General features: G+C 50.2%; 2 protein-coding genes across 3 annotated transcripts in view; one reads left to right on the top strand and one right to left on the bottom strand.

The window, feature by feature from the left end:
* The window catches only part of Lig1 (DNA ligase 1), a 33,566-nt gene extending 33,261 nt beyond the window's left edge, over positions 1 to 305 (bottom strand). The window contains exon 1 of the mRNA XM_026381860.1: positions 210 to 305. The gene's annotated coding sequence lies outside the window, so the exon portion shown is untranslated. The remainder of the gene's footprint in view (positions 1 to 209) is intronic.
* Positions 306 to 564: 259 nt separating this feature from the next.
* Positions 565 to 20,518, top strand: Zswim9 (zinc finger SWIM-type containing 9). 2 transcript variants are annotated; one of them, XM_026381862.2, is made up of 4 exons: positions 565 to 692; positions 1,698 to 1,981; positions 9,161 to 9,473; positions 18,155 to 20,518. In XM_026381862.2, exons 2-4 carry the CDS (start codon positions 1,707 to 1,709, stop codon positions 20,141 to 20,143), a joined length of 2,577 nt encoding a protein of 858 aa, XP_026237647.2. In that variant the 5' UTR covers positions 565 to 692; positions 1,698 to 1,706; the 3' UTR covers positions 20,144 to 20,518. The 2 variants fall into 2 exon arrangements, with proteins under 2 accessions (XP_026237647.2, XP_026237646.2); XM_026381861.2 differs by having other exon boundaries at positions 656 to 696.
* The last annotated feature ends 4,021 nt before the right edge of the window (positions 20,519 to 24,539 follow it).

The following is a 24,539-nucleotide window of genomic DNA, read 5'->3' as shown; positions in this document are numbered from 1 at the left end:
GGGTCCTCATCCCCCGTCCCCGCCACCTGCCCCTCTCCTGCCGGCGGCCGGTAGCCTGCTGCCGGCGCGCTCCCTTCTCCACTGCGCTCCCGGCCGCCTCAGCGTCCTCGCACCCGTTCCCTGGCCTGCCACCCCAACCCGACGAAGCCATGGGTCCGGAGCGTGCGGCACGCTCGTCGCCCCAGCCCCAACCCAGTGGCCCCACTTACCTCGCGCCGCTCCGCGCGCCGCTCCCCCGGACGCCACGCTCAGCTCGGCGCCGCGTACCCTACAGTCCCAAGTTCGCGCCACGGAATTCGCGCGCAGAACTCGGCGGGCGGGGCGGGGCGGGGCCGTGGGGGCGGGGCCTGGGTGCCGCCAGCGCCGCCGGCGCCGCACGGAGGACGCCGGGAGTCGTAGTCTCCTCATCGTGAGGCAGCCTGGAAAGGAGGGTGAAGCCGGGCAAGCCCTCGCGCACAGCCTGCTGGGAAGCGGCCCGAGCCGGCCCGAGCCTGCCCTCTCCTGAATGAGCGGGTGTGGCTGCAGGCCCCCGGGGTGACTGGCGGGAAAAGGGGATTTTCCTTTCGGAGGAAGCCGCCGCGCCGGGTACGGCGGGAAGTGAGGCGAGAGGCCGCGCGGGGCATCCCGGGAGCGAGGGCCGGGCCGGGCTTCGGCGCGGGGCATTGTGGGAGGTGGACGCCGCTCGGGGTTGGGTAGGTGAGTTGGGGGGGCGGGAAGGGTGCACATCTGGGGGAGCCGAGAAGCGCCGCTGGGAGGGACGGCGGGGCGGGAGGGGCCGCGGCGAGCGGGACTAGGTGCGCTTGGGGAGGCGGGAGAAGGCTGGAGGGAGGTGTAGGAGGGAGGGGAAGACGCCGGGCGTGGGGGAGCATCTGGGGTGAAGAGCCGGTCCGAGGACCAGGGGCCCTGTCTTGAAACCAGAAGCACATTGGAAAGGACGGTGGCTCTAGCTGGGAGGAAGGGGCCGCAACTTGACCTATAGGGCATACATCTTAGGAGGAGGTATCACCAATACCTCAGAGTTGGATTGTCCACAAGTGGGCCACACACCTGTAGGCAAAGGGTCCGAGACTGAACGTGGGGAGCACATCTGGACATGAGAGCATCTCTGGGAAGCAGCAGCCACAGCTGAATGTGATGATTCATAGGGTCACATCTGGGGGAAAGGCAACTGCTGCATATGGGAGATCTATCTGGGGAGGAGGGAGCCACAGGTGCATGAAGAATATGCCTGAGGATGAGAGGTCCGTGCTTGGATATGGGAAGCACATCTGGAGATGGAGCATCTGCAGACAGGGGCATGGATAGCCAAGTGTAGGCACCTGAAAAGGGGAGTTGCAGATGAATGGGACACTCAGATTATTGCCAAGGGTAGGAGACATATGCCAAGGGAAAGAAACCTTGTCTGAAGTTCAGAAAATAAAGAGTCATCTGCAGTTGAGCTTAAGGGCCATATTGGGAGAAGTAGCCCAACTGAACCTTACCACAGTTAGAATAAGTTCCAGTGAGCCAGGGGGAAATGGGTTAAGGAGAGAAGAAAGATGGGGTGGAGATTCGTAACTAGAGAAAAAAATCTTGGTTCCAGCTGGGGTCCCTACAAGTAGAGGTACCATCACAGACGGGGGAGGTAGGCTAAGGATATGAGATACCCTGGGTGGGGATGGTTCTGATGTATAGCACTACTCCCCCTTTCCACTCAGGGCCCCAGGATGGAACTGCTGGAGCCCCAACCCAGCCCAGCTGCCGGGAAGGAAGAGCAGGAGCTGCTGGAGCGAGCCTTCTTCTCCTGGGCTGAGTTCAGCCGCTTCTTCGACAAATGGTGCCAGCAGCGGCTGGTCGTCTTTTCAGTCAAGAGCTCCACTCATGTGGCACGCAGCCCTTGGGCCAGCGCGCCCCCACTGTACAGGCTCATCCACGTGCTCAAGTACAGCTACGTGCTACTGGTGTGCAAGGACATGCGTGCAGCCAACCAGCCCGCAGCATGGTGCGTGAGCCTGAGCTGCTGCTGGGCAGGGGGAGGGACACAAGGGGGGGAAGGGCAGGGAGTCCCGCACCCAGACATGTGAGGGAGAGAGCCAGTCTGAGGCTGCTAAATACCCAGAGACTGCGAGTCAAGGAAGGACGCTTAACTAAGATGGAGATGGAGCCCAATTTATAGACTTTAACAGAGGGAGGCACAACCAAAAGACAGGAAAAGAAAATTACAGAGACTTCAGAGCAAGCCAGAGAAAGAGAGCCATGTTTAGCACACAGAGAGAAAGAGTAAGAGACCAAATTGTAGGGAAAGCCGCAAGACCTAAAGATTCCTCTGTCAAGAGAATACAATAGTTAAGTCGGGTGGGGATGGGGGCATTGAGCAAAATCCCTGTCCTTCTAGAACTTTCAGACTGGACAGGTAGATGTACATCAAGCTCACAGGTAGCTCCCTACAGCTGTGAAATATGACAAGGAGGGGCAGGAGAACAATCCTGGGAAGCCAGTTCTCACCAGGGCCAGGGATGTTCTCATTGATCCACATTTAAATAGCTCATTTAACTCAAGCCGAGTTTCTAGATTCCCTTGGACAGGAAAGGGAGCTAACGGCCATCTCTTCTTTAGAGCTTTGGTGCTCAGGTTTGTGCCAGACCCTGTGGCTCTGCTGCTTCATGTTCAGTGCTCACACTTTCCTTATCCTACCTGCTTGGCCTCTGCAGGTGTGTGAGTTTGAGATCCTGGGTTGTGGAGCCATAGATAAGAGTGGTGTGCTTTAAGAACACAGGCTATGCCTCAGGCTGCCTGAGGCCAGCTCTGCTGCCTACTAGACAGGTCTTTGGGCAATGGACTTCACATCTCCATGCCTCAGTTTCCTCGGCCCTGAAATGGGGTTGTTATAGTATCTGCCTCTGAGGGCTGTGTAAGGATGCCGTGAGATTGTGCAGGAGAAGGGCACTGCCCCAGGACCCAGGGCAGCTGGTTAAATGATGGCCGTAACAAGAGTCAAGAGCGCAGAATGAACTGTTCCCTCTGTGGAGGATGAGTCAGTGCTGTTGAGCATGTGACTTCACCTTTCTGGCTCAGTTACCTCACTTGGAAGATGGAGGAGTCTGATAGGTTTGGTGAGGATTGAGTGAGCTGATGGATGTTAATTGTTCAGAAGCGCATCCAATACAAAAGGAGCACTCCACAGCTTTCCTCGCCCACAGTTATTTAAACATTTGTTGTGGGTTTACTGTTCTCTAGTTCTCTTTATTCTAGAAGGAGAGACTCAGGCCGAAAGCAGAACAGTGTCCATCCTGCTTAGTCCTCCTACAGCTTGTGCCTAGAACCAAGAGATCTTTAGGGTGCTGGTACGTTCAACACATCACACAGCAGTCTAGAACATGGGCTTGCAAGAAGCTCAGGCCTAATCAGGAATCACTAACAGGGTCCAATTCAATGTAATATATTTATTGAGCACTTACTGTGTGCACACCTTTTGCTGGAAATTTGGAACCCAGAGCTAGCTAGGCCCCTGAACTGCTCAGAATCTGATGGAGAAGACTAAATAAGTAAATGGAAGTAGTGGCCCATAGTTCCGAGAGTAAGATTGAATAGGACAAAAAGAATGTGGTCAACTTTACCTGAAAGCTTACAGGATGGTTTGTAGAAGGCTTTCTATAAGAGGTGACCAGTAATTGGAACCTTGAAGGACTTAAAAATCTTTATGTATGCACAGTGTTTGACTTAATTAAGTACACGGTGCTTAGTATGTACAGGTAATGTCCCAATGATTATCAGAGCCCTGGGCAGGACAGACAGGGCTATAGAGTAGGTGAGGACAGTGCCTTGGGTATGGGCCTGGTGACCAGCTGGACCATGGGGTGGGAAGCTCAAGAGGGGTCAGTGACTTGGACCTATCAATCATTTCTGAGCTCTTACACCTACCCCCAACTGCTTGAAGCAGGGTCTCTTCTGTGTCACGGTCCCTGAGCCAAGGTCTGAGACTCAAATAGTGTAAGAAGAGGCAAGAAGTGAGGAATGTCTTCAAGGCCTGGACGTGGCAGGGCTGAGTCCAGTGGCTGAGATTTTATCCTGGGGGTGCCAGGGAGCCCCAGAAAGCTGTGAGCAAGATCAGCTCTGGGTGTAGCAAAATCCCTCTCAGCCACGTGGTAGACAGAATGGAGGAGAGTTGGGAGGCTGGAAAGGAGCCTGCAGCCTGGGGTCCAGGAAACGGGGTTTCTTCCTGGCCATTCCTCCCCTCTTTCCAAAAGTTGCACAGTGACCCCCCTCCAAGTCTCCCTGCTGCTCTAGCTGTCCAACTGCCAATCCCTCTCCCTCACCTCTGGGCACTTCCCTCTCTAGGTCAGGATTGCTCAACCTTTCCCAACACCCTCCAGCCTTTGAAAACATAGAGATATTTAAAACCTGTAAGATCAAGAGTAAAGGGGGCAAGGAGAGCACAAATAAAAGTACTTTTAGAAGAAGAAAAAAAAATGTATTGAAAATAGTGGCTACTGCTTTTCAAGTGTTGGGTAGGTACTCACCCCTTTTCTACATTATTTAACTCTGTCTGTGAGGCCAATATTATTTCAGCCACAATTTCCAGATGAGGAAACTCAGGCATAGAATGGTCAAAGGACTTTCCTAAGATAGCACAGCTGCTAAGAGGGAGAACCAGAATTGGGACTCCACTGTATGACTGCAAAGTCATGCTTCTTATAGCCATGGTCTTCCCTTCCCTCTGTCTTTACTTCAGTCAGTATGTGAGTTGAACATACCAGCACCCTAAAGATCTCCTGGTTCTAGGCACAAGCCTCTTTGTCCAAGAGAATTGTTTTGAGCACTTGCTAAGTGCAGGGTATATATCTTCAATGCTGGGGTTTTCTGAGGAGTGTACAGAACAGACAGCATCAATCAAACCATCACCTTGGTGTGTGATGGAATTTGTCCTAGACCAAAGATAGTCAGGGAGGGCTTCCTGGAGGAGGTGGTGCTGGTTCTGCAGTTGAAGGATGAGTAAGAGTGGACTAGGTTGAAGGAAGGGAGAAGGGTGTTTCATGAAGGAGGAAGCACTGATGGCTGTGGAGAACTCTGGCTGGTCCAGAGAGGTTTCCGAGGAGTGATGGGCAGGTGGTGGTGATGGATGGTTTTGATGGGATGGGAGGTGCATATCCTAGGGAAGGTGTGACAAGTGTCTAGGTCACCAAGTGGATTCAGGCGTTCACTTATCATACCGTTGCCCTGGGGATTGGTTCCAGGATACCAAAATCCTCAGCTGCTGAGTCCCTTATATTCAATTGCTTAGTATTTGCACATAACCTCTACATCTTCCCATCTACTTTAAATCGTAGGTGACACACCTAATACGTGTAAATGCTATGTAAATTGTTTTGTGTTGTTTAGGAATTGACAAAAAAAAAAGGTCTATATGTTCAGTACACAAGTTATTTTCAAATATTTTGATCCATGGTTGGGTGAATCTGAGGATGTGGAACCTGTGGATATGGAGGGTCAACTGTATACTTCCTGAGCACCTGCAGAGGCTAGGTGCTGGGGACACAAAGGTTGGTAAAACAGACAAAAGTTCCTGTCCATGTGGAGTTTGCATTTAGAGTGGGGGATGGGTAGCATTACCACCCCCACCCACAGGTGGAAGGAAATCACAACAATGGGGTGTTGGGGCACTTGTAGGTGGTTATGTGAGACTTCATGCAGTGGGTGCACTGTTTTCTGGCAAAATGGATGGCTTTATGAAGAGGTGGCCTCCCCTGAGGGAAGGCCTGTCCTAGGGGCTGAAACTCCTAGGCTGAGAGAGGCCAGAGCAGTTTCACAAAAGTACATGAACTATTCCAGGAAAAAGGCCTAGGTAGAATCCTGTGAACTTGCCATTTGGTACATCAGAAACAGCTGCATGTGGGACATGGTGGCGCTGTAATCCCAGTGACTCAGGAGGCGAAGGCAGAAGGATCAAGTTGGAGGCCAGTCTGGGCAAAGTAAAGGCTGGGAGATGTAGCTCAGTGGCAGAGTGTCCCTGGGTTTATTCCCCAGCACTGCATAAACAAACCAACACAAAACTGCATGTTGGCAGTTTCTTTTGCTTTCACCTGAAGCCACATGGTGAGTGGACATTTGTTTTATTTATAATGATTTACATGCTTTAAATTTTTCTCAATTTGCATTATTTTCTTGCTTTAAATTAGGCAAAAAGTTTCTAACTCTAGCCAGGTGTGGTGGCACACACCTGTAATCCCAGAGACTATGGAGGCTGACGCAGGAGGATCTGAGTTCAAAGCCAACTTCAGAAACTTAGCAAGACCCTGTCTCTAAATAAAATATTTAAAAGGACTGGGGCTGTGGCTCAATGGATGAGGGCCCCTTGGTTCCATCCTCAGTACCAAAAAAAAAAAAAAAGTTTCTAATTCTAGATTTTCTTAAACTGTCATGTAAGAGGAAAGGAGGGTGTCAAAGATCCCCTTTAGTTTAACAAGAAAATTCTTGAGTATTTATCCTGGTGGTCCTGAGGGGGGTCCCTTTCTCAGGAGCACATGGAGAAAATGTGTGATCATTCTCCAGGGGGCACTACTGCCTCACCAGGAGCCAGGGCTTCTTCACTCCTGGCTGGGCCTTGGAATGTTACCAAGGTCAACCAAGTAGGAGGCCTTGGGGCCAAGCCCAGCCTGTGACCCATTGTTATAATTAAAGCTTTATTGGGACACAGCCACATCCATTCATTTGCACATTGCCTATGGCATGTGTGTAGAAGTTTATTATCTGGCCCTCTGTAGAAAGAGTGTCCTCCACAAACCTGAAACCTCCTGCCAACAATGTGATGTCACACCCTCTCATGGAGAAGCACTGGCCCTTCCCCCACCTTTAAGGAAGCAGATGCCAACATGAACATTACCAGGGAGATGCGTGTTGAGTCTTTTTGTTTCTTTTTTTATTGGTTTGGTTACAATGCTGGGGATCAAACCCAAACACCGTTTCTTTTTCCTGTTCTATTTCATTCTTCATCCTGGGGTTCTAACTGCCTGTGCCATGGGCTACACCCTGCAGCTTGAGGACCACCCCCCAGACAAGCTTGCTTACACTCAGAGGTGGCCTGGAGAGGGCCCAGTGGGATGCTGTTTGTGAGGAGGAAGACCTGGGAACCTTCCCAGCCAGAGAGTCTGCAGTGAGCAGAGAGTCTGCAGTGAGCGTGAGGCAACGAGGCTGAAAAGGGAGCCTCTGAGCAGTAGCTGGCAGGCTGCCAAGGGACACGGTGACGCCTTCTCTCTCCATCGCTGTTGTAATGAGCCACGACCACCACACTGCCCCGAGATGATAATTATTATTTTAGAGTTCTGGAGGTCAGAAGGTCTCACTCCAGCCTGCGGTCCTCCCAGGGGCTCTGGGAGAACCTGCTTCCAACTTCTAGAGCCACCAAAGTTCTTTGGCTTGGCTCCTACCTCCATTGTCAAAGCCAACAGAGCAACATCTTCGTCTGTCTCTGTCTTTAGTCCACTTATTTCCCGCTCTCCCTTGAAGGAGATGACATGGGGTTCGACCAATAATCCAGAATCCCCCATTTTAGGACCTTTTTTTTTTTTTTTTTTTTTTTTGGTACCAAGGATTGAACTCAGGGGCACTTGACCAATGAGCCACAGCCCTATTTTGTACCCTATACAAAATGCATTATTCTGTATTTTATTTAGAAACAGGGCCTCACTGAGTTGCTTAGCGCCTCGCTTTTGCTGAGACTGGGTTTGAACTCACAATTCTCCTGTCTAAGCCTCCCAGAGCCACTGGGATCAAACTTTCAAAAAGTTTAATATAACATCATAAGGCAACATGGTGATTTTTCCCCAAAATCAAACATGTGACTGGCACCCTGAACAGAAGCCAGAACATGTCTAACTCCCCCCACGCACTGCCTCCCTCCCCTGAGGGTTAAGCCCAGGGAAATCGCTGCCTAGCCTCCTCCCAACAGCCACTCGCTGCTGCCTGCTGTTGAAGTCTATCTGGCCTCTGATAGCTGGTGTGACAGGGCGTCCATGTTGGAGATCATGTAGGTTGTGCCTTCTCAGTGTTGATGAGCATTTTACTCTTGGGATCTGCCACAACTTGCTTTCTCACTCTTGGATGTTGGGTTTCGTGTATTTGGCTGGTAGATGGCACTGCGGTGAACAAGCCAGCTCACAGCACCTGCACGACTCCTTTGGTGCCCATGTGCAGGCATTTATCTGGAGTAGGATGGCAAGGGCACAGGGAGGTGGGGCCCTGCCAGTGCGTCTGCCACACGGTTTTTCATTGATGCTCGTGTTGGTGGCATGATAGTTCTGGTTGCTCTGTGTCCTCGTCAAGGCTGCATGTTATATCTCTCTCTCTCTCTCTCTCTCTCTCTCTCTCTCTCTCTCTCTCTCTCTCTCTCTCTCGCTTTTTTATTTTGTTTGGCTTGAGACAGGGATCTGGCTGGGCTGCCCAGACTGGCCTTGAACTCCTGGACTCAGGCAATCCTGCCTCAGTCTGACAGGCAGCTGGGACAGGCTCCTGCCACCATGTCCCTCACTGGTCTCTTTGGCAGGGCCATCCTGCTGGTGTGTAGTGGTATTTCTTTGGGTTTTTCACTGGTCATCTCCTTGATCATTGCCCCTGGGGTATATGAAGTTGGAAAGCAGAGAAACACACCTTCCCTTGCTTAGGGACACGTAAAACCATGTGGGAAGGTGAAGTCCATGATTTTGGTAGTGGCTGCCTCTGGGGGCAGAATGAAGAGGGGTTTGTTAGGGCAGAATTCACCCAGGGCTTCAATTTGTGATTCTGCTATTGCTAAACCAGAAGCAGATACAAGACTAAGATGTTTTATTGCTGAAGTCTTTGGAAGTAATATAATAAAGCATTGGTTCACTTTGACAGCTGGTGGTGGGTACAGAATTTTCACAAACATGTAGTGCTTACTGTGTGCTCTACACGTATCAGTCCTTTCCATCCTCAACCCTATGAAGAAGGTCTGATGATTGTTAATCCACCTTTGAATATATGTGGAAACTGAGGCACAGAGACCTGAAGTGACTTGCCCAAGATCACACAGCCGGCATATTCTTAAAAGGCCCTCTACTCTTCTCTATGATTAAAACTTAATTATTTAAAAACAAGAAAGAAAAAAACAGAGAGGAAGGAGAGGGCGGCAGAGGGATGTGACCTGCGGTGGTGGTTCCTCCCGCAGGCCCCCCCAGCCCAGCTGCCCGGCCTTCATCACACTCAAGCTGAGCCCCCTGCGGGACCGACTAGTGGTGTCCGAGTGCCAGCTGACCCACTCGCACCCGGCTTGCCCGCGGGAGTTCGCCTACCACTTCCGCCCTGGGCACCTGCTGGCCAACGCCTGCCTGCCGGTGCGCATCACCAACCAGATCTCCAAGCAGTTTGTGGCCCCCGCCGACGTGCGCCGCCTGCTGTCCCACTGCAAGGGCCCCGACCACGGCGTGCTGGACGCCCTGCATGTGCTGGAGGGGCTCTTCCGCACCGACCCGGAGGCCAAGGTAGGATCTCAGGAGACAGCGACTCACTTGTCCCTTCCCCACCCACTCTGCCCTGCACCCCTTCCCTGCACCCACGCATTCCTTAGCTCTGTGTGCAGCTGGCATGGGGCAGAGAGAGACTCGTCTCTGCCCTCAGTGAGCCTCCCTGTTCCCTGTGGGATGTGCACCTGTCCCCTGTGGGAATGTTCTGATCCTGTGCCTGTGAGCGCATGAATTGTGGCCAGTGTGAGGGGAACCGGATGTGTTTAATATTAATTCATTGAAATTCACATAGCCATTTATGACCGTGGGCTACTTGCAGTTCCGGTAGGAGAAAGCAGCAGTGGACAAACACGTCCAGGTGTCAGTACTTGGGGGGGAGGAGGGGGAGGACGCCAAAGCTGGCAGAAGATGCTAATTGTTTTTAAATTAAACTACAGATAGAAAATGCACAGTACAAAACGATCAGTATATAGTTTGAAGAGTGTTGACAGGGTTCCACGCCCAGATCAAGAATGAGAAGGGGGTGTTGTGCCCTAGAAGGTGACCAAGTGGAGACCTGTATTGCAGAGCAAGGCCGGGGCTTTCAGAGAGGCGCTGCAAGGGTGCTGTTTGATCTGAATGGTCAGGCAAGGCTTTTTTAAAGAGAAGGTGAATCAGGGAAGGGACGGGACGCCCATGCCGTCAGAGGGAAGAGCTCCAGGAGAGGGGACAGCCAGTGCCAAGGCCTAGAGGCTGGAGCAAGCTTGGCAAGTCGAGGGTGCTGCCCTTCCATCTCTGCAGCCCAGGGAGGGGGGCTTGAAGTTTAATAAAATCTCCACATGGCTGTGTCTTTGTCTTTCAAGGGTGGAAATGAACTCAGCTCAGGGTAGAGCTGAGATGTGCACCCATCCCCCTTGCACAGGCCCAGAGTACTCACCCATCACCTGGCCAGTAACCGGCCTGTATCCTCAGATAATGCTGATAACTTAGCTAAAGTTTTCAGTGTATCAGGCACTACCCTAAGTGCTTTCCATATCCTCCTTCCTTATTCTGTTCTTTGTCCTTTGTTTGTTTTTTGATCTGGGGATCAAACCCAGGGCTTTAAGTGCTTACCACTGAGCTCCATGCCAGCCCTTGTTGTCATTGTTGAAATCTCACCTCAGATGAATGAGGAAGGCCTTCACTATTCTCAATCCCCATTTTACAAACAAACAAAACCCCTGAGGCATTGAGAAGTCAGGTAACTGGCCCAGAGTCAGGGGCTGTTTAATGGCAAAGCGGGGTTGGGGCCCATAGTCTGGATCCAGGCTGTAGTCTTCACTGCTGTGCCCTTGCCCAGTTGGAAGCATGGCCCAGCCCCACTCCAACAATCCCATCCTCCAGAGGGTAAGAGCCCTACCTATGTCAGTTTGCTGCCCTGAGAAAAATGGGGGTATGCACACACAAACTCCCTACTCCACTGGTCTTCACAGAGCTAATAACTGTCACCCATTGTCCCCACTGAATAAATAAACCTCAGGTGGTCTCCCCAGAAGCACCCCGCAGGTCTTCCATGAATTAAAGCCATTTGTGGAATGGGATTGGCTTTAAAACTTCCATCTTGGATGCTGCCAACCCAAACTCGGTTTAATGAAAAGCCCCTTTGTCAACTCCTGGCCCCAGGTCCCCTCCTCACAGATCAGCAGAGTTACCAGTTGCTCATAGATTTAATATCTTCTTATTCTATGGCCCAGCATTGACTAGTGGATCTTTCTACAATGATAGAAACATCTGTGCTGTCCAGTGTAGTAGCCACTGGCTCCTGGGACTACTATTGTTAGTATGAATGAGGAACCTGAGTTTGAAAACTTAAAGTAATGGAAATTTCAACAGCCCCATGTGGCTGGCGGCTTCTGCGTTGGACAGCACAGTGCTATAAATGTGCAGGTAAGTTTGCATTTCTGTATTTTTAACCTCATTTACTCCCCCACCCCTGCCACTCAGCAGGGCTGCGTGTTCTGCACACGACTTTGCTTCTGGCTTTATGTGTTGGGGAGGGCCAGGGGTCAGCGTCTTTTATTCTTCCTCTGGGGCTGGTCAGATCCTCCTGAGAAAGCTCCATCCTCCTGGCTGGAGGATGAAGGCCAGGCTGCCCACTTCTGGAACCTCATGGGGAAGAGGCAGGGGAGCTGGCTCTTGGTCAGCAAAATGCACCCAGACCCATATGGGATTCCCCCTCCCTCATCCTGAGATGGGCCTGATTCCCCAAGGCCAGTGCCCCTTTCTGCTTTACTGTCTACAGTAATGGGGACCAGCAGACAGGGTAGGAGGAGGGAAAGGTGGGATTTGGAGGTCAAGTTGCTTCTTCACTGCACCTGTATTGTAACTTCTCACTGCGGATTTGCCAGGTCTGTAGGAGGACTGTGCGGTTGGTACTCAGTACTCTCTAACTCTGGCTTAAGGTTTATGGGGGTTTTTTTGGTAGGAGAGGAGTCAGCGTGTTTTTCTGTTTTCCAAATTCCAAAGCTTGGTACCTGCCATCTTTCCTATTGCCCCTGTCTTTCAGGTTGTAAAAAGTCATTCCTATAGATGGGTTTGAAGTTCAAAAGAAAGTGAGATGTGTCCAGGCCATCACTCACATATTTCACCAGCTTGCTTTCACTTAAAGGGTCTATTTAAAGAGTTCTGCATTATTAATATGTCAACAATTATAAAAAAGAATGCTTTATTATCATTCCAAGACTAGCTGAGCAAGTGTCTTACATTATTCTTTTCGATTTGCAGCAGTCTTCCAAAGGAGAATGTATCTCTTTGGGTCACTGTAACAAAATGCCCAAGGCAATTAATTTATAAAGGGGAAAGTTATTTATCTCACAGTTCTAGAGGTTCCAGTCCAAGACTGGGCAGCACAGCTGTGGGGTGACCTGGGTACAAAATTGATAACTGTAATTGGTGAAAGCAAAAGATTGGAAACAACCAGATGTCACCAGTGGGTGATGGTTGGTTATTTAATCTATGACACATCCATCCATGGAACACTATGAAGTTCTAAAAAGGAATGAGAAAACTCTAGGCCCTGATCTGGAAAGATCTCTCAAATGAATTTTTTAATATATATATATATATAGTTGTAGATGGACATAATACCTTTATTTATGTATTTATTTATTTATTTTGTAGTGCTGAGGATCGAACCCAGAGCCTCACACATGCAAGGCAAGTGCTTTACCACTGAGCCATAACCCAAGCCCCTCTCAGATGCATTTTTGTGTTTAAAAAAAAAAAGTAAGTTGCAAAACTGCACATAATGCGTCATGTTATGTATAAATTGGAAAAAATAAGACATACAGGTATGCTTGCTTATATTCACAGAAAGAAACTTCAGAAGCATGCCAAGAGAAGTGGATGGGGTGGAATAGAGAGCAGAAATGGGATGATTATAATGGAGAGCTGGGAGTGTGACATTTAATTGCTTAATTACATGAATTCCATCGTTTCACTTTTGGGCCATGTGAAATTTGCACATTCAAACCATTAATTTTTTTTCTGGCACTGGGGATTAAACCCAGGGCACTTTACCACTGAGCCACATCCCCAGTGCTTTTTATTTTTTATTTTGAAACATGGCCTCCCTAAGTTGCTGAGGCTGGCCTCAAACTTACAGTCCTCTCAAGTTTCTTGGATTATAGGCATGCGCCACCATACCCAGCTCCAATAATTAATTTTTAAAAAGAAAATGAAAAGTGTGAAATAATCCCAATGTACTATACCCATTTGTTTCTCTTTTAAGAGGAAAAATTAGGGGGCAAATGATGGGGCCGCGTCAGGCCTGGGGTTTGCTCTAGTAACAACCAGCCCTGGCATCTCAGTGGCTGAGCTCAGTGGGCTTTACTCACTGCTCACCCACAAGGAGAGGAAGCAGGAAATACTGCCAGTCTTTCATCTGGGCACCCAGAAGGACAGGCTGTACTCTATCTGTCTGGGATGGCAGTTAGGGCTCTGTCCAGAAGTGATGTCTGAGGTCATTTCTGCTCACAGTTCATTGGCCAAAGCAAGTCACATGACCTGCCTACCTGCAAGTAGTAAGAAGAGGTGCATAATTACCTAGTGTCCAGGATGGAGAGAACTGCAATTACTTGGAAAAGGATAAAGGACATTCTGGGGAGCCACTTCACCAAGACCCTCCCAAAACCCTGCCTGGATCTGGGGCTCAGGGTACCCCTGCTCTGTAGACTCCGGGCCTCCTGCAGCTCACTCCCAGCAGGAGTGTTCTCTATGCTCAAGAGCCTATTTTTGCATTAGATCAGCCAACTTTGGAAGGACAAAATAACAGCTGCTAACTTCTATGTTGATATGTGCTAGACAGCTTTTTACACATTCTGACTGTGCTATGTGTGGCTTTGGGACATTGAACAAGTTATGAACAGGCTACCTAATTTCTATGAGCCTCAGTTTGGGGACAATAACAATAGATAATACCTTATAGAACAACAGATAATACCTATTGCTATGTGAGGAATAGGTTTGTATGTAACAGGGAGAGGAGAAAACAATGCCTAGAAAGTAGGAAGCCCTCTAGGTGTTAGCTCTCCAGCTAGTATTTTTATTCCCTCAATCCCCCCCCCCCCCGCGTCCCCCGCACATCAGAGTGGAAAATAGTACTCTTCTGATCTTGTGATAAAGGAAACATGGACTCAGATGTAGGAAGAGGCATAGGTAGAACATAGTGCTGAGATTTCTGGTGTTAGCACATAAAATAGAATCTTCTAAGGTAGATGCTTCTTCTGCTACCAACTTGTGTGTCTGGAGGTGACACCTACACTCACTTGGGTCCTCAAAGTCTGCTCCTCCCTGGGCTCCTGTGTCCCCCAAATGAACCACCATGCAGATGAACCACCGGCCAGAAAACTCTGGGTCAGACCTGTTTGGTCACTTTCACAAAGTCATGAGATGACCCTTACTCCATCAGAGGGAGACACAGCAACCTGGTCCCATTAGCCTTTCTGTTCAGCATGCATTCCACACTCAGGTAACCACTGACACCCAGCGAACACTCACGCCAGCACTGCCTGCGTGCTTCACATAGATTAACCCTTTCAGTCCACATATTATCTTTATAAAGTAGTTGCAGTTATGCTCCCTGTCTTTGCAGATAGGAAAGAGTGAAGCACAGAGAAATACAGACACTTTCCCTAAGTCACACAGCTGGTGTGTAAACATACGCAGCTGGTAGGTAGACAAACCTGGATTTGGATTTCTCTGACAGTCTGGCTCTTGGCTCTAGGAACTCTTAATTTTCTGATCCTTGTGCCTCTCAGCTGAAAGCAGCACCAACTGTCCTATTGCTCATTGACTCTTGACCATCCAACAGGGCAGGACTTGGGGCCTGCCTTGGTCTTTTTTTCTCCTTTTGGCCTAGCGTAGGGTTTAAGGAAAAAGTGGGTATACAAGAAAAGCTTATAGACTTTGAAGAAAACCCAAGATCAGGAATCAGAGTATTCCATGGAAGAGCAGAAATTAGCTTCTGGTTAGTCAAGTGCTTGCTTCTGGACAAGTCTCAAGGCAAATGTTTTACTGTCTATGTCTATTCCTGACTCCCAGGGAGAAGAGGATGTGAACTTCCCTAATTCTGTAGAAATGTGCACTTTATAAAAACCCATTATAGCTTTTATATTTAAGTCACTTTCTAGACCATTGCTGTCCAATAAAATTTTCTGTGATCATGGACATGTTATAAATCTCTGCTGCCTAGTAGACACTAGCCTCATGTAGTTGTTGAACACATGAAATATGGCTAATGCAGCTTAGGAAATGAATTTTTATATATTTAAATTTTTTTCTTGCAGTGCTGGAGATGCATTCATACTAGACAAGGGCTCTACCCCTGGAGCTACATCCCTAGTCTTAAATTTTTAAATTTAAACATGGGATTCATGGCTAGCAGGACAGAGCAGGTCTAGATTGAACATCCACTAAGAAGATTAAATCATAGAGTAATGATGTACAGATTAATGATGGTCAAAAAATTGTTAGCAGTTATGTAACTCATGCAATTGTAAGCATACTGGTTTTTTAAGAAATATTTTTAATTTCAATGCTGAATATATTATTTCAGGGTTAGGAAAGCATTTCATTCTTCTTTTTGAACCGAACAGTAGGTTTGTTTTTGTTTTTTTTAAACAGAGTACAGCGCAACACTTTTGAAACGGTCCTGTAGCATGGGCTTGGGTGGTGCAGATGTTTGTGGAGAGACGTGTGGTCCAACTGGATTCAATCCTGCCTCATTCTGCAGCTGTACATCAGCTCTCTTAGGGACTGGCTGAGGGACCCCAGCCACTGGCACAGTATGGGGGACCCTGGCTCATAGCTACCAATCTCTCCTCCCCATCACGTGACTTTTTGGCAATAATGAGGCCAGAGTGACTGAGACCAAAGTGGGAGAGAAACAGAAGATGAGATCAAAAGGGCTAATTTCCCCTATTAGTCAGCTTTGTATCACTGTAGCCAACACCAGGCATGGGCCACTTGGGAAATAAGAAGAGGTGTGTTTTGGCTCATGGTTCTACGAGGTCCAAGTCCAAGATGGAGCTGCCCCACTGGTTTGGGGCTCTGGTGAGGATGGCACCTCGTGGTGCCTATACAGGCCAAAGCAAGTACCCTGATGTCCATCCAGGAAGGAGAGAGAGAGAGAGAAAGGGACAGTGAGAGCCCAATGGGTCCCTCAGTTCCCTTGAGGGACACATCTCCAGTGACCTCAGGACCTCCCAACAAGCCCCACCACTTCAAGGCCAATGGCACCTCCCAATACTGCTGCCCTGATGGACAAGGTTTAAGCATATGGGCACTGCCCATATTCAAGCCACAGCATCTCCCAAGGCCCATAATTGTGATGTGGATTCTTGATCTTAATTGGAGTGTGAGGAGAAGGCCTGGGAAGCTCTTTCAAGCAGGGGAGGGAGCAATCTAATGGGAGTTTTGAAAATGCTTCTTGTTGCCACTGTGGGGAACAGACAGGGTGAAAGTGGACTCCTGAAGCCCAGGTGGGAGAATGTGGTGGCCCCAGCCAGGATGGTAGCCGTAGGGTTAGGGAGAAGTGGCTAGGATCTGGCCTCATTCTGAGGAACAGTTCTGGGATTTAGGCATGGATTGCATGTGGAGGATGGAGAAGGAGAGAAAAGAATCATCGCCCCGAGTGTTGGGCCTGAGTAACAGGTGGATGATGTATAGCTGGGATCTGCACATGCCAGGCATTGCTGCAAACCTTGGACAGGACTGACCTCATTTTAGCCTCACCAGGACATTCCATTTTAAATAGATATTCTCATTTTGCCAGACAAGGAAATTGAGGCTCATTGAGGGGAATGTCACTGCCCAGGGTCCCATAACTAATGAGGCAAACCTGAGATTCAAATGCAGTCTGTTACCTGAAACTCCACTCCTGAGAAGTGGCCATTGGATTTCCCTCCCTCCCTCCAGATGTTTCAAACTGTTTTCCTGGGACAGGTGCCTTGAAAAGCATCAGAGATGCAAAAGGGAACAACATTCTGGCCCTGTGGGGCTTATATCTTAGGGAGGGCCAACAGGTAGTGGGTGAATTGACAAAAAAGATACCAAGTCCTGGAGGGTGGCAAGTGCCGTGTCCCACAGGAGCTGGAGACAGGTGGGGCCTTGGCTTAATTGGGATGGTGGTGTTGGGGCAGAGCTCATTATTCTAATATTGAACTCTTAGAGAGCACTTACAACTTGTAGAATGAATAACAGTAGTGATGCTATTTGTGCCAGGAAAAGTTCTAGATGCATTTCTTCCTAACAATCAGAGGGATTTTTTTTTTTTTTTTCTGGTGGTACTGAGGATTGGACCCAGGGTTGCTTTACTACCCAGCTACATACTCAGCCCTAGTATTATTACTACTATAATTATTATTAGGGTCTTCCTAAGTTTTCCAGGCTGGCCTCAAACTTTGTGATCCTCCTGCCTCAGCCTTCCAGGGTGCAGGGATTACAGGCATGCCACTGCCCACTGAGGACTGTTCAGAGAGGAACTCTCCACTTTACAGATGAGAGGGAGATTAGGGAAATTTCAGGAGCCAGCCAGCCAGGAAGGGTCAGGTCATCTGGCCTCAGGGAGGGGCTTTGCTTTCAACTGCTGCTCTCTTCTGCTGGAAGAAATGAGTATTCAGTTCCTAGGGCGAGAAGTCTCAGAACCCAGAGGGTTTAAGGAGGAACTGAACTAAGATACTGAGAGGGAAAGTCAAGCAGTTAGGCTATGGTAGGGGTAGGACTCAATCTGAACGTTCTACCTCTTTGGTCCACCGTTTACCACTATACTGTCTCCTAATTCAGCCCTAGGAAGCCCCAGCATGGAGGAGTAAAAAAATATTTCTGGGTCCCATCCAGAGTTTCAGCCTTAGTAGGTCTTGGGTGAACCCCACAAGGTGTATGTCTATCTGTCAGCTGCTGCTCCTGGTCCAGGGCCTATACTGTGAGAATCACTTCCCCTAGGCCGCCTGACGACTCATTAAGCAATGAACACTCCGTTCCCAGCAGGAAAAAAATGAAGCTAGGCAAAAAGTGTGTGTGTAGATATCATATTGCTAACAGGTCGTGGTGCCTGGATCTCAAACCCAAACAATCGGGCTCAGTCTGCTTTTTTTTTCCCCTTTGGCCGCTGTCTGGGGAGCTGGGCGGGGCGGCCCCTTTGTTCCCTGACCTCTTTCCTACCTCCTTGCCCTCCCCCGCAGGTGAAGCTGGTGTTCGTAGAGGACCAAGCTATGGTAGAGACTGTGTTCTTCCTGACATCGCGCACCAGGGCGCTGTTGCGGCGTTTCCCGCGCATACTCCTGGTGGACCGACTGCCTGGCCTGCAGGGCACACTGGACCTGCTGGCGGTGCTGTGCGTGGATAGCGCAGGACGCGCACGCCAGGCTGCCTGCTGTGTGGCGCGCCCTGGCACGCCAAGCCTCCTACGTTTTGTGCTGGTCTCATTGCTTCAAAGCGCACCCGACGTCAAGGGCCGAGTGCGCTGCCTCACTGCGGGGCCAGAAGTGGCAGCACAGCTGCGGGCCGTGCGCCAGCTGCTGCCATGCGCACGAGTGCAGATCTGCCGCGCGCAAGGCCTCGAGACGCTCTTCAGCAAGGCTCAGGAGTTGGGCGGTGCCACCCAAGAAGACCCAGGTCTGTGGCCCCTGCTGTGCCGCCTGGCCGGCGCGGCATCCTATGCAGCCTACTCTGAGGCACTAGCTGAGCTGCGTGCCCAGGGCCCGGCCGCCTTTGTTAAGTACTTCGAGCACAACTGGGCACCCCGCCATGACATGTGGGTGCGTTTCCGTGCCTATGAAGCATCCCGTAATCTGGATGCGTGCGCCCTGGTGCGTGGCCACCGCAAGAGACTTCTGCGCCGCCTCAGCCCCTCACACAGTGTGGCACAGTGCCTTCGCGACCTGGTGGCCATGCAGTGGGCGGACGCAGTGGGGGAGGCAGCCTCCGAGGGCGCTGATGGTGATGGAGCATGGCTGGACAGCCAGCCCGGGAGGGGGGGAACCCAGGTCGAGAATGAGAGGGTGAGGGGTCTGGAAACCAGTGATTGGGGAGGAGCTCAGCTAGAAAGTGAGAAGGGGAGGGGATTGCAGGCCAGAGAACAGAGAGGAGTCCAGTTGGAGAACCGGAAAGTGAGGGGGCTGGATGGGATTATCTGGAGAGGGACCCAGTTAGAGAAAGATCACTTGAGAGGGCCAGAGATCAGAGACTGGAGGGGAGGCCAGTTGGAGGATCAAAGGATTAGGGTGTTAGAGATCATAGAAAAGAGGGGAACCCAGTTTGAGTCTGAAAAGGCAGGAGGTCTTGAAGGGAGCCCCTGGAGGGGAGTCCCGTTGCAGGAAGAAAGAGCAAGTGGTCTGAAACTCGGAGACTGGAAGGGGCCTCAGGCAGAAGTGGACAAGGACAAGAGACTGGGTCTCAGAAACTGGAGTGGGATCCATTTGGAGAAGCCCCTGGATTTAGTCCCTGAGAACGGAGATCGGAGGGGGTCCCTGGGGGGAGAAGAGGGGAGGAGGGGGCCAGAGCTAGCAGAAGAGAGGGGAGAGAGGTCGGGGACCAAAAGAAGACGAGGCCTGGAAGACATAGTTGTGATCCAGCTCGGGGACACCAGGGTCACAGATGTGGCAAATGGAGACGGAGAGGGAGCCCCGTCCATGGGCCCCACAAACAGAGCAAGACAAGGGCTGGACACAGGAGGGAGGGGTCCAGGGCTGGGGAATGGGATCCTGTGCACTACCCCCATGGGAACTGTGTTGGAAGGCAATCCAGAACGGGCAGTGATGAGGAGTGAGTCCCCAGCTGCAAGGGAGACCCTGCAGGAAGGAAGTGAAGAAGGCCCAAGGGAACCAAAGAGGCTTTGCTGCCCCTCAGGAGAGGAGGAGGTAGACTGGGAGCCACTGGCCAAATTCAGAGCAGCCTGTGGGCCAGAGCTGGCAGACCTGGTGGCTGAGGAGCTGGCCTTCGCCAGGCAGCACGGGACCCAGGGTTTCCACTGGACCGGAGCTGGGTTTGCTCTGAAGGATGGCACCTCAGACTTCTTCCTGGACGGAGCGCTGACCCACTGCAGCTGCTCCATCCATGCGGCTCGACACCTACCCTGCCGGCACCTCTTTGCAGCCCGCCTCCTCACCGGGGCAGCCTTATTCCACATGGACCTGCTCAGGGATTGCTGGGGGAGCGCCCAGGAGCCCTGACCCTTCTGCCCTCTACCTGCCACCCTCCACTTGGAGGGCATTCTTCAATCCCAAAGATAACAGTGCTGAGGCCAAGGAGGGCACCCCAGTCCCTCTGGTCACTTCCTGGGTCATCCAGGGACTTCATCTTGGCAGTTTGCCTCTCTGGGTCCAAGGGGAAGCTGGCAATGGTCTCTGAGGTCCTAGAGCCACAGCAGTTGAAACTGCTGATGGGTGGATTCAGAGGTCTTCCCTCGGAAGAGGAAACGTGTGATGAGAGGTATAAACAGGGTCAGGCCAAGGTGGAAAGCAGGAGAGGGGCTGAGCTGGGGGGAGGGAGCAATAGTGGAGGGAAGGGGTGACACCAGGGGGTGGGGGAGCAGAGGAGGACAAGAAGACATGGAGAGGAAAGGGCAGAGAAGATAAAAGGGGAGACCCATGGAGGAGAGGACACAGGAAGATGCAGAAATGGAAAAGAAGTAAGGAAATGCAGGGGAGGCAAGAGGGTGAGGGTGGGAACCAGGAAGAGGAGGAGGAGACAGGGAAGAGAGGGAATTTTAAAAGGAGATGAGACAAAAAAGAGAGGTGGAGAGAGAACTGAGGAGAATGGTCTGGGTGTTTCTTCACTTTCTGGTTGGCCATTCCTGGAAAAAGGGGGGAAGGGCAACAGGGGTCTGGAGGGATGGGCTTCAGGAAGGGGAACTGTCTGAACTATTGTGCTTAAAGACCAGAATAAAGCAGTATTATTTTGGTTTCCATGCTGAGTTCATGGCTTCAGGGGGAAGGTGGGAGGTCCAGAAGCAGAAGAAAATTGAGCTGGCTAGTGTCCCTCTATTTTCTATCAACAAAGCCTCCTGGGGCCAGGTGGATGGAGGAGCCATGGCAGCTCAGGCCTCGTCTTTCTCCTCTGGACCCTCAAATGACTGGCCCCTGCTGATCATCTTTGCCAGTGATTGGTTTGAGAATGGACCTGTGACCAGTCCTAGCCAATGAGTCTGCTCAGGTTGGGGTGGAACTTCTAAGAAAGATTCCCTCATTCCTAAGAAGTTTCAGAATGAGATGGTCTGGTATAGACCTGCTTTGCAGTCACCCTGAGATGGTGTGAGTAGGAACCCACACTGTGGAGGACTGAGCTGAAAGATGAAGACAGTCTGACCTTTGCTTGGCTGATGGGAGTTCCTGGAGTCTGCTCTACCACAGGACTTCTTAAATAAAAGATACCTTAGTGATTTAGGGAAGTTCAGTTGAGGTTTCTGTTGTCACAACTGATGTAGGCTAGAAAGTCCTGGTTGAGGACTGAGCACTTCTCAAAATTGTGTTGAGATGCAGTTGGATTCAGTAGGTCTGGAGTGGGGCCTGCAATTCAAGCAAACTCTGATAATGCAGTTGCAATGAACAGCAACAAAAGACAGTTCAGAGGTTCAAGTTGTGAGAAGTCAAGGGCTTCAACTGATGCTTAATGCTGTAACAATGTCAGGTTTCTCCTCTCATTTCTCCTGTTCTTTGTGGATTCCTTCCAAAGAAGGCCCTCTCTTGGCTGAGAAATATTGCTACTTGAAGTTCTGGTAACTTCATGGCTCCATGGCAAAAAGACTTTTCTACCAGCACCCATATAGTAAATCTCAAGGAAGAAACTGGACTTAATAAAGTTATCTGATATCTCTGGGTACATTAATGCTGTGTAAACAACAACAGCACCTCAGAGATATATAACAATGAGCCCTTATGGCTTATGTGTCTTGGGTCATCCAGGGGGTTAGCTAGACTTTTGCTTTTCAAAGTATGGTCCACAGAGCAGCATCATTGAGGTTTCCTGGGAGCTCCATTAGAAATACAGAGCAGGAAGAGATAGATGTATGGTCAGCAGAACAGGCCAGGGTAGATGATTCTTCTAGAACTGAAACTTGAAAGACATGTTGGCTAAGAAAAGAGGATGAAGAAGTACATCCTTGGCAGAGGAAGCAGCATGTACAGTGATATTTTGCCCTTGGGAAATGCAAGAAGAAGGGAAAAAAGAAAAAAAACAAGGCTAGTGGCCTTTACTCCTCTCTATATAGTCCAGCTTAATATCCCACATGCTCATCCCACAAGTGAAATCAGTCCCTTCAGGTCTCTGCTGAAGTATCGTATCTTCCTGAAAGCCATCCCTGAGCATTCCTTCTAAAGTCACTTTACCCTCTTTCTACTTTATTCTTAGCACTACTTCCTGGAATCATACCATAGGGCTATTTACCAGTTTAGCATTGTGGTTAAGTTTATCAAGTATGAAATCCCAGCTCCAACCATGTGGCCTTCAGTTGCCTGACCTCTCTGTATTAAGGTTTGGGAATAATAATAGAACCTACCTCGGGGCTTGGGGATAAATGGATTAGTATATGTACCAATGTTTTAATGTTGCCTGCATTTCCGCAACCCCCAAACCACCCCAATTACCTGTTAACACATATTGTGTTTTCCATTGACCTGTGTTTGCAATTATTAACAATCGTCCCACACACCAAAGTGAGAGATCGATTTTATTCTCCACTGTACCCCAGTGCCTGTGCAAAACTAAACTCTGGTTTAGAAAGATCATAGAATAAAATGGCAGACTGGCTAGGAGGGCTGGCGCGTCATCATTTCTTCATTGCTAGGGTGGGGATCGCGCCGGCTCTGATGCCTGGCTTCAGTAACCTTGTTCCTGCCCCCATCCCGCTCACCATTGGCCGGCCACCGGTCCCTGCTGCGGCGGCAAACACGAAACTACAACTCCCAGGAGGCGGAGCGCCGCGCCCACGGCGGTCGCACGGAGAGTGCGCGCGCGGTAGGAGCCGCCGTGGGCGCTCCGTCTGAGCTGTGCGGGCTGCTTGGGGCTTATTCGGGTGCCTGCGGAGGAGTGCCGAGCACTCCTCCCATTTTGGGTCCCCTGTACATCTCAGGGTCCTAGAGGTTTGGGCCCAGGGTGCCGGGTCTATGGATGAGGGCCACTGGGAGGGGCATTTTCTGGTCTCCATGGTAACGGGCGGCCTCGGCTGGCGCAGAAGGGGGTGGAGCCGCGGATTGGCGTTGCCTTAGTAACCCTGGGGCGGGTTAGTTGTGGGGGGCGAGGAGCTGGGGATAAGGACATTTTGCCAGGAATGAGAGTACCATCCCGGGAACCGGGGAGTTCTCGAGGAATGGAGAGCGTGATGGAGGAATCGGTTTGAAATAAGAGAGCTGAGCTGATATTAGAGGGGTTCGGGTATTTTGAAGAAGTGGGAATGTTTTGATAAATCCGTATATATTGAGGGGATTTAGGGAGATCGCCGAGAAATCGGTACCTGAGTAGGTAACTGGGATGTTTTGGGGGGGTGGAAATGCAGGAAGTAAAGTTGGGGCGCTAAACTCATCATCTCACAGCAGTCTGTAGCGCTCCTAGGAAGTGCAGGCACTGCCAGATGTCAGAATCCCGTGGTGACTTTAGAGGGACTTGGGTTTTGTGGAGAAGTTAGAGCGGTATAGGAATGGAGGCTCCTGTGCGCTGCGGGAGCGACTGGGGGCCAGCCTGCCTGGACCTGAGTGAGAGGGTGAGAACTGAAGGAGATGGATTGTGCAGGACCTTGCATATCAAGGTTAGAAGTTTGACCTTTATTCCGAATGGTTTGTGAAACTATTGGATGCCTTCCTGAAAGAGTAACATGTTTTTTAAAACGTTCTTCTGGCTTCTCTGAGAATAGCCTAGGAGGCAAGGATGGAAGCAGACCAGTCAGGAGGCTTTTGCAGGCATCCCTAGGAGAGGTGTCAGGATGAAGATGCCCTGAAGTGGGCAGGGAGCACTGATAGAGAGCCACCTGGATTCAAGAGAGTCTCGGAAATAGAATGAACAAGGGCACTTTGAGAAACAGGAACCTGATGGGGAAAGATAAGCTTTAACCAAATGGGTTAAGGAAGTAAGTAGGGAACAGCTTAGCAAGGTATTAATTAACTGCAGACAATCTGGATTCTGATTCCAGTTTGATTATTAATTGCTCTGTGACCTTGGGCAGGTGATTAACTCTGTCTGTGCCTCAGTCTCCTTATCTGTGGAATGGGAATAATAACAGTAGCCATCTCATCACTTCCTTTGAGGAAGAACTGCAATCACAGTTGGAATGCAAAACACTGATGTTAAAGCTGGGGAGGGACCCAAAGTCCTGCCTTCCATGTCTCATCCTGTTCCTTAATTTTGCCTCATTACACCTGGGAAGAACCCTGAGTTTCCACAAAATGGTTTGAAATCCACCCCTTTGAAGCAGATCATCTCAGACTGACTGGCAACACTGGGCTGCTGTGCTTTGTGACAGTGGTTTGCAGATATGTAGCAGCAGCTCTGTCCCCACTGTCCCCTCCTGTCCTCTTTCACTCATCCATGTTGTCTGCTTGCCCCATGATGACATGTGATTTGCTCTGAGCCACATTT

Source organism: Urocitellus parryii, chromosome 15, assembly GCF_045843805.1.
Source record: "Urocitellus parryii isolate mUroPar1 chromosome 15, mUroPar1.hap1, whole genome shotgun sequence".
Lineage (NCBI taxonomy): Eukaryota > Metazoa > Chordata > Mammalia > Rodentia > Sciuridae > Urocitellus > Urocitellus parryii.
This window is presented reverse-complemented; position numbering and strand designations above follow the sequence as displayed.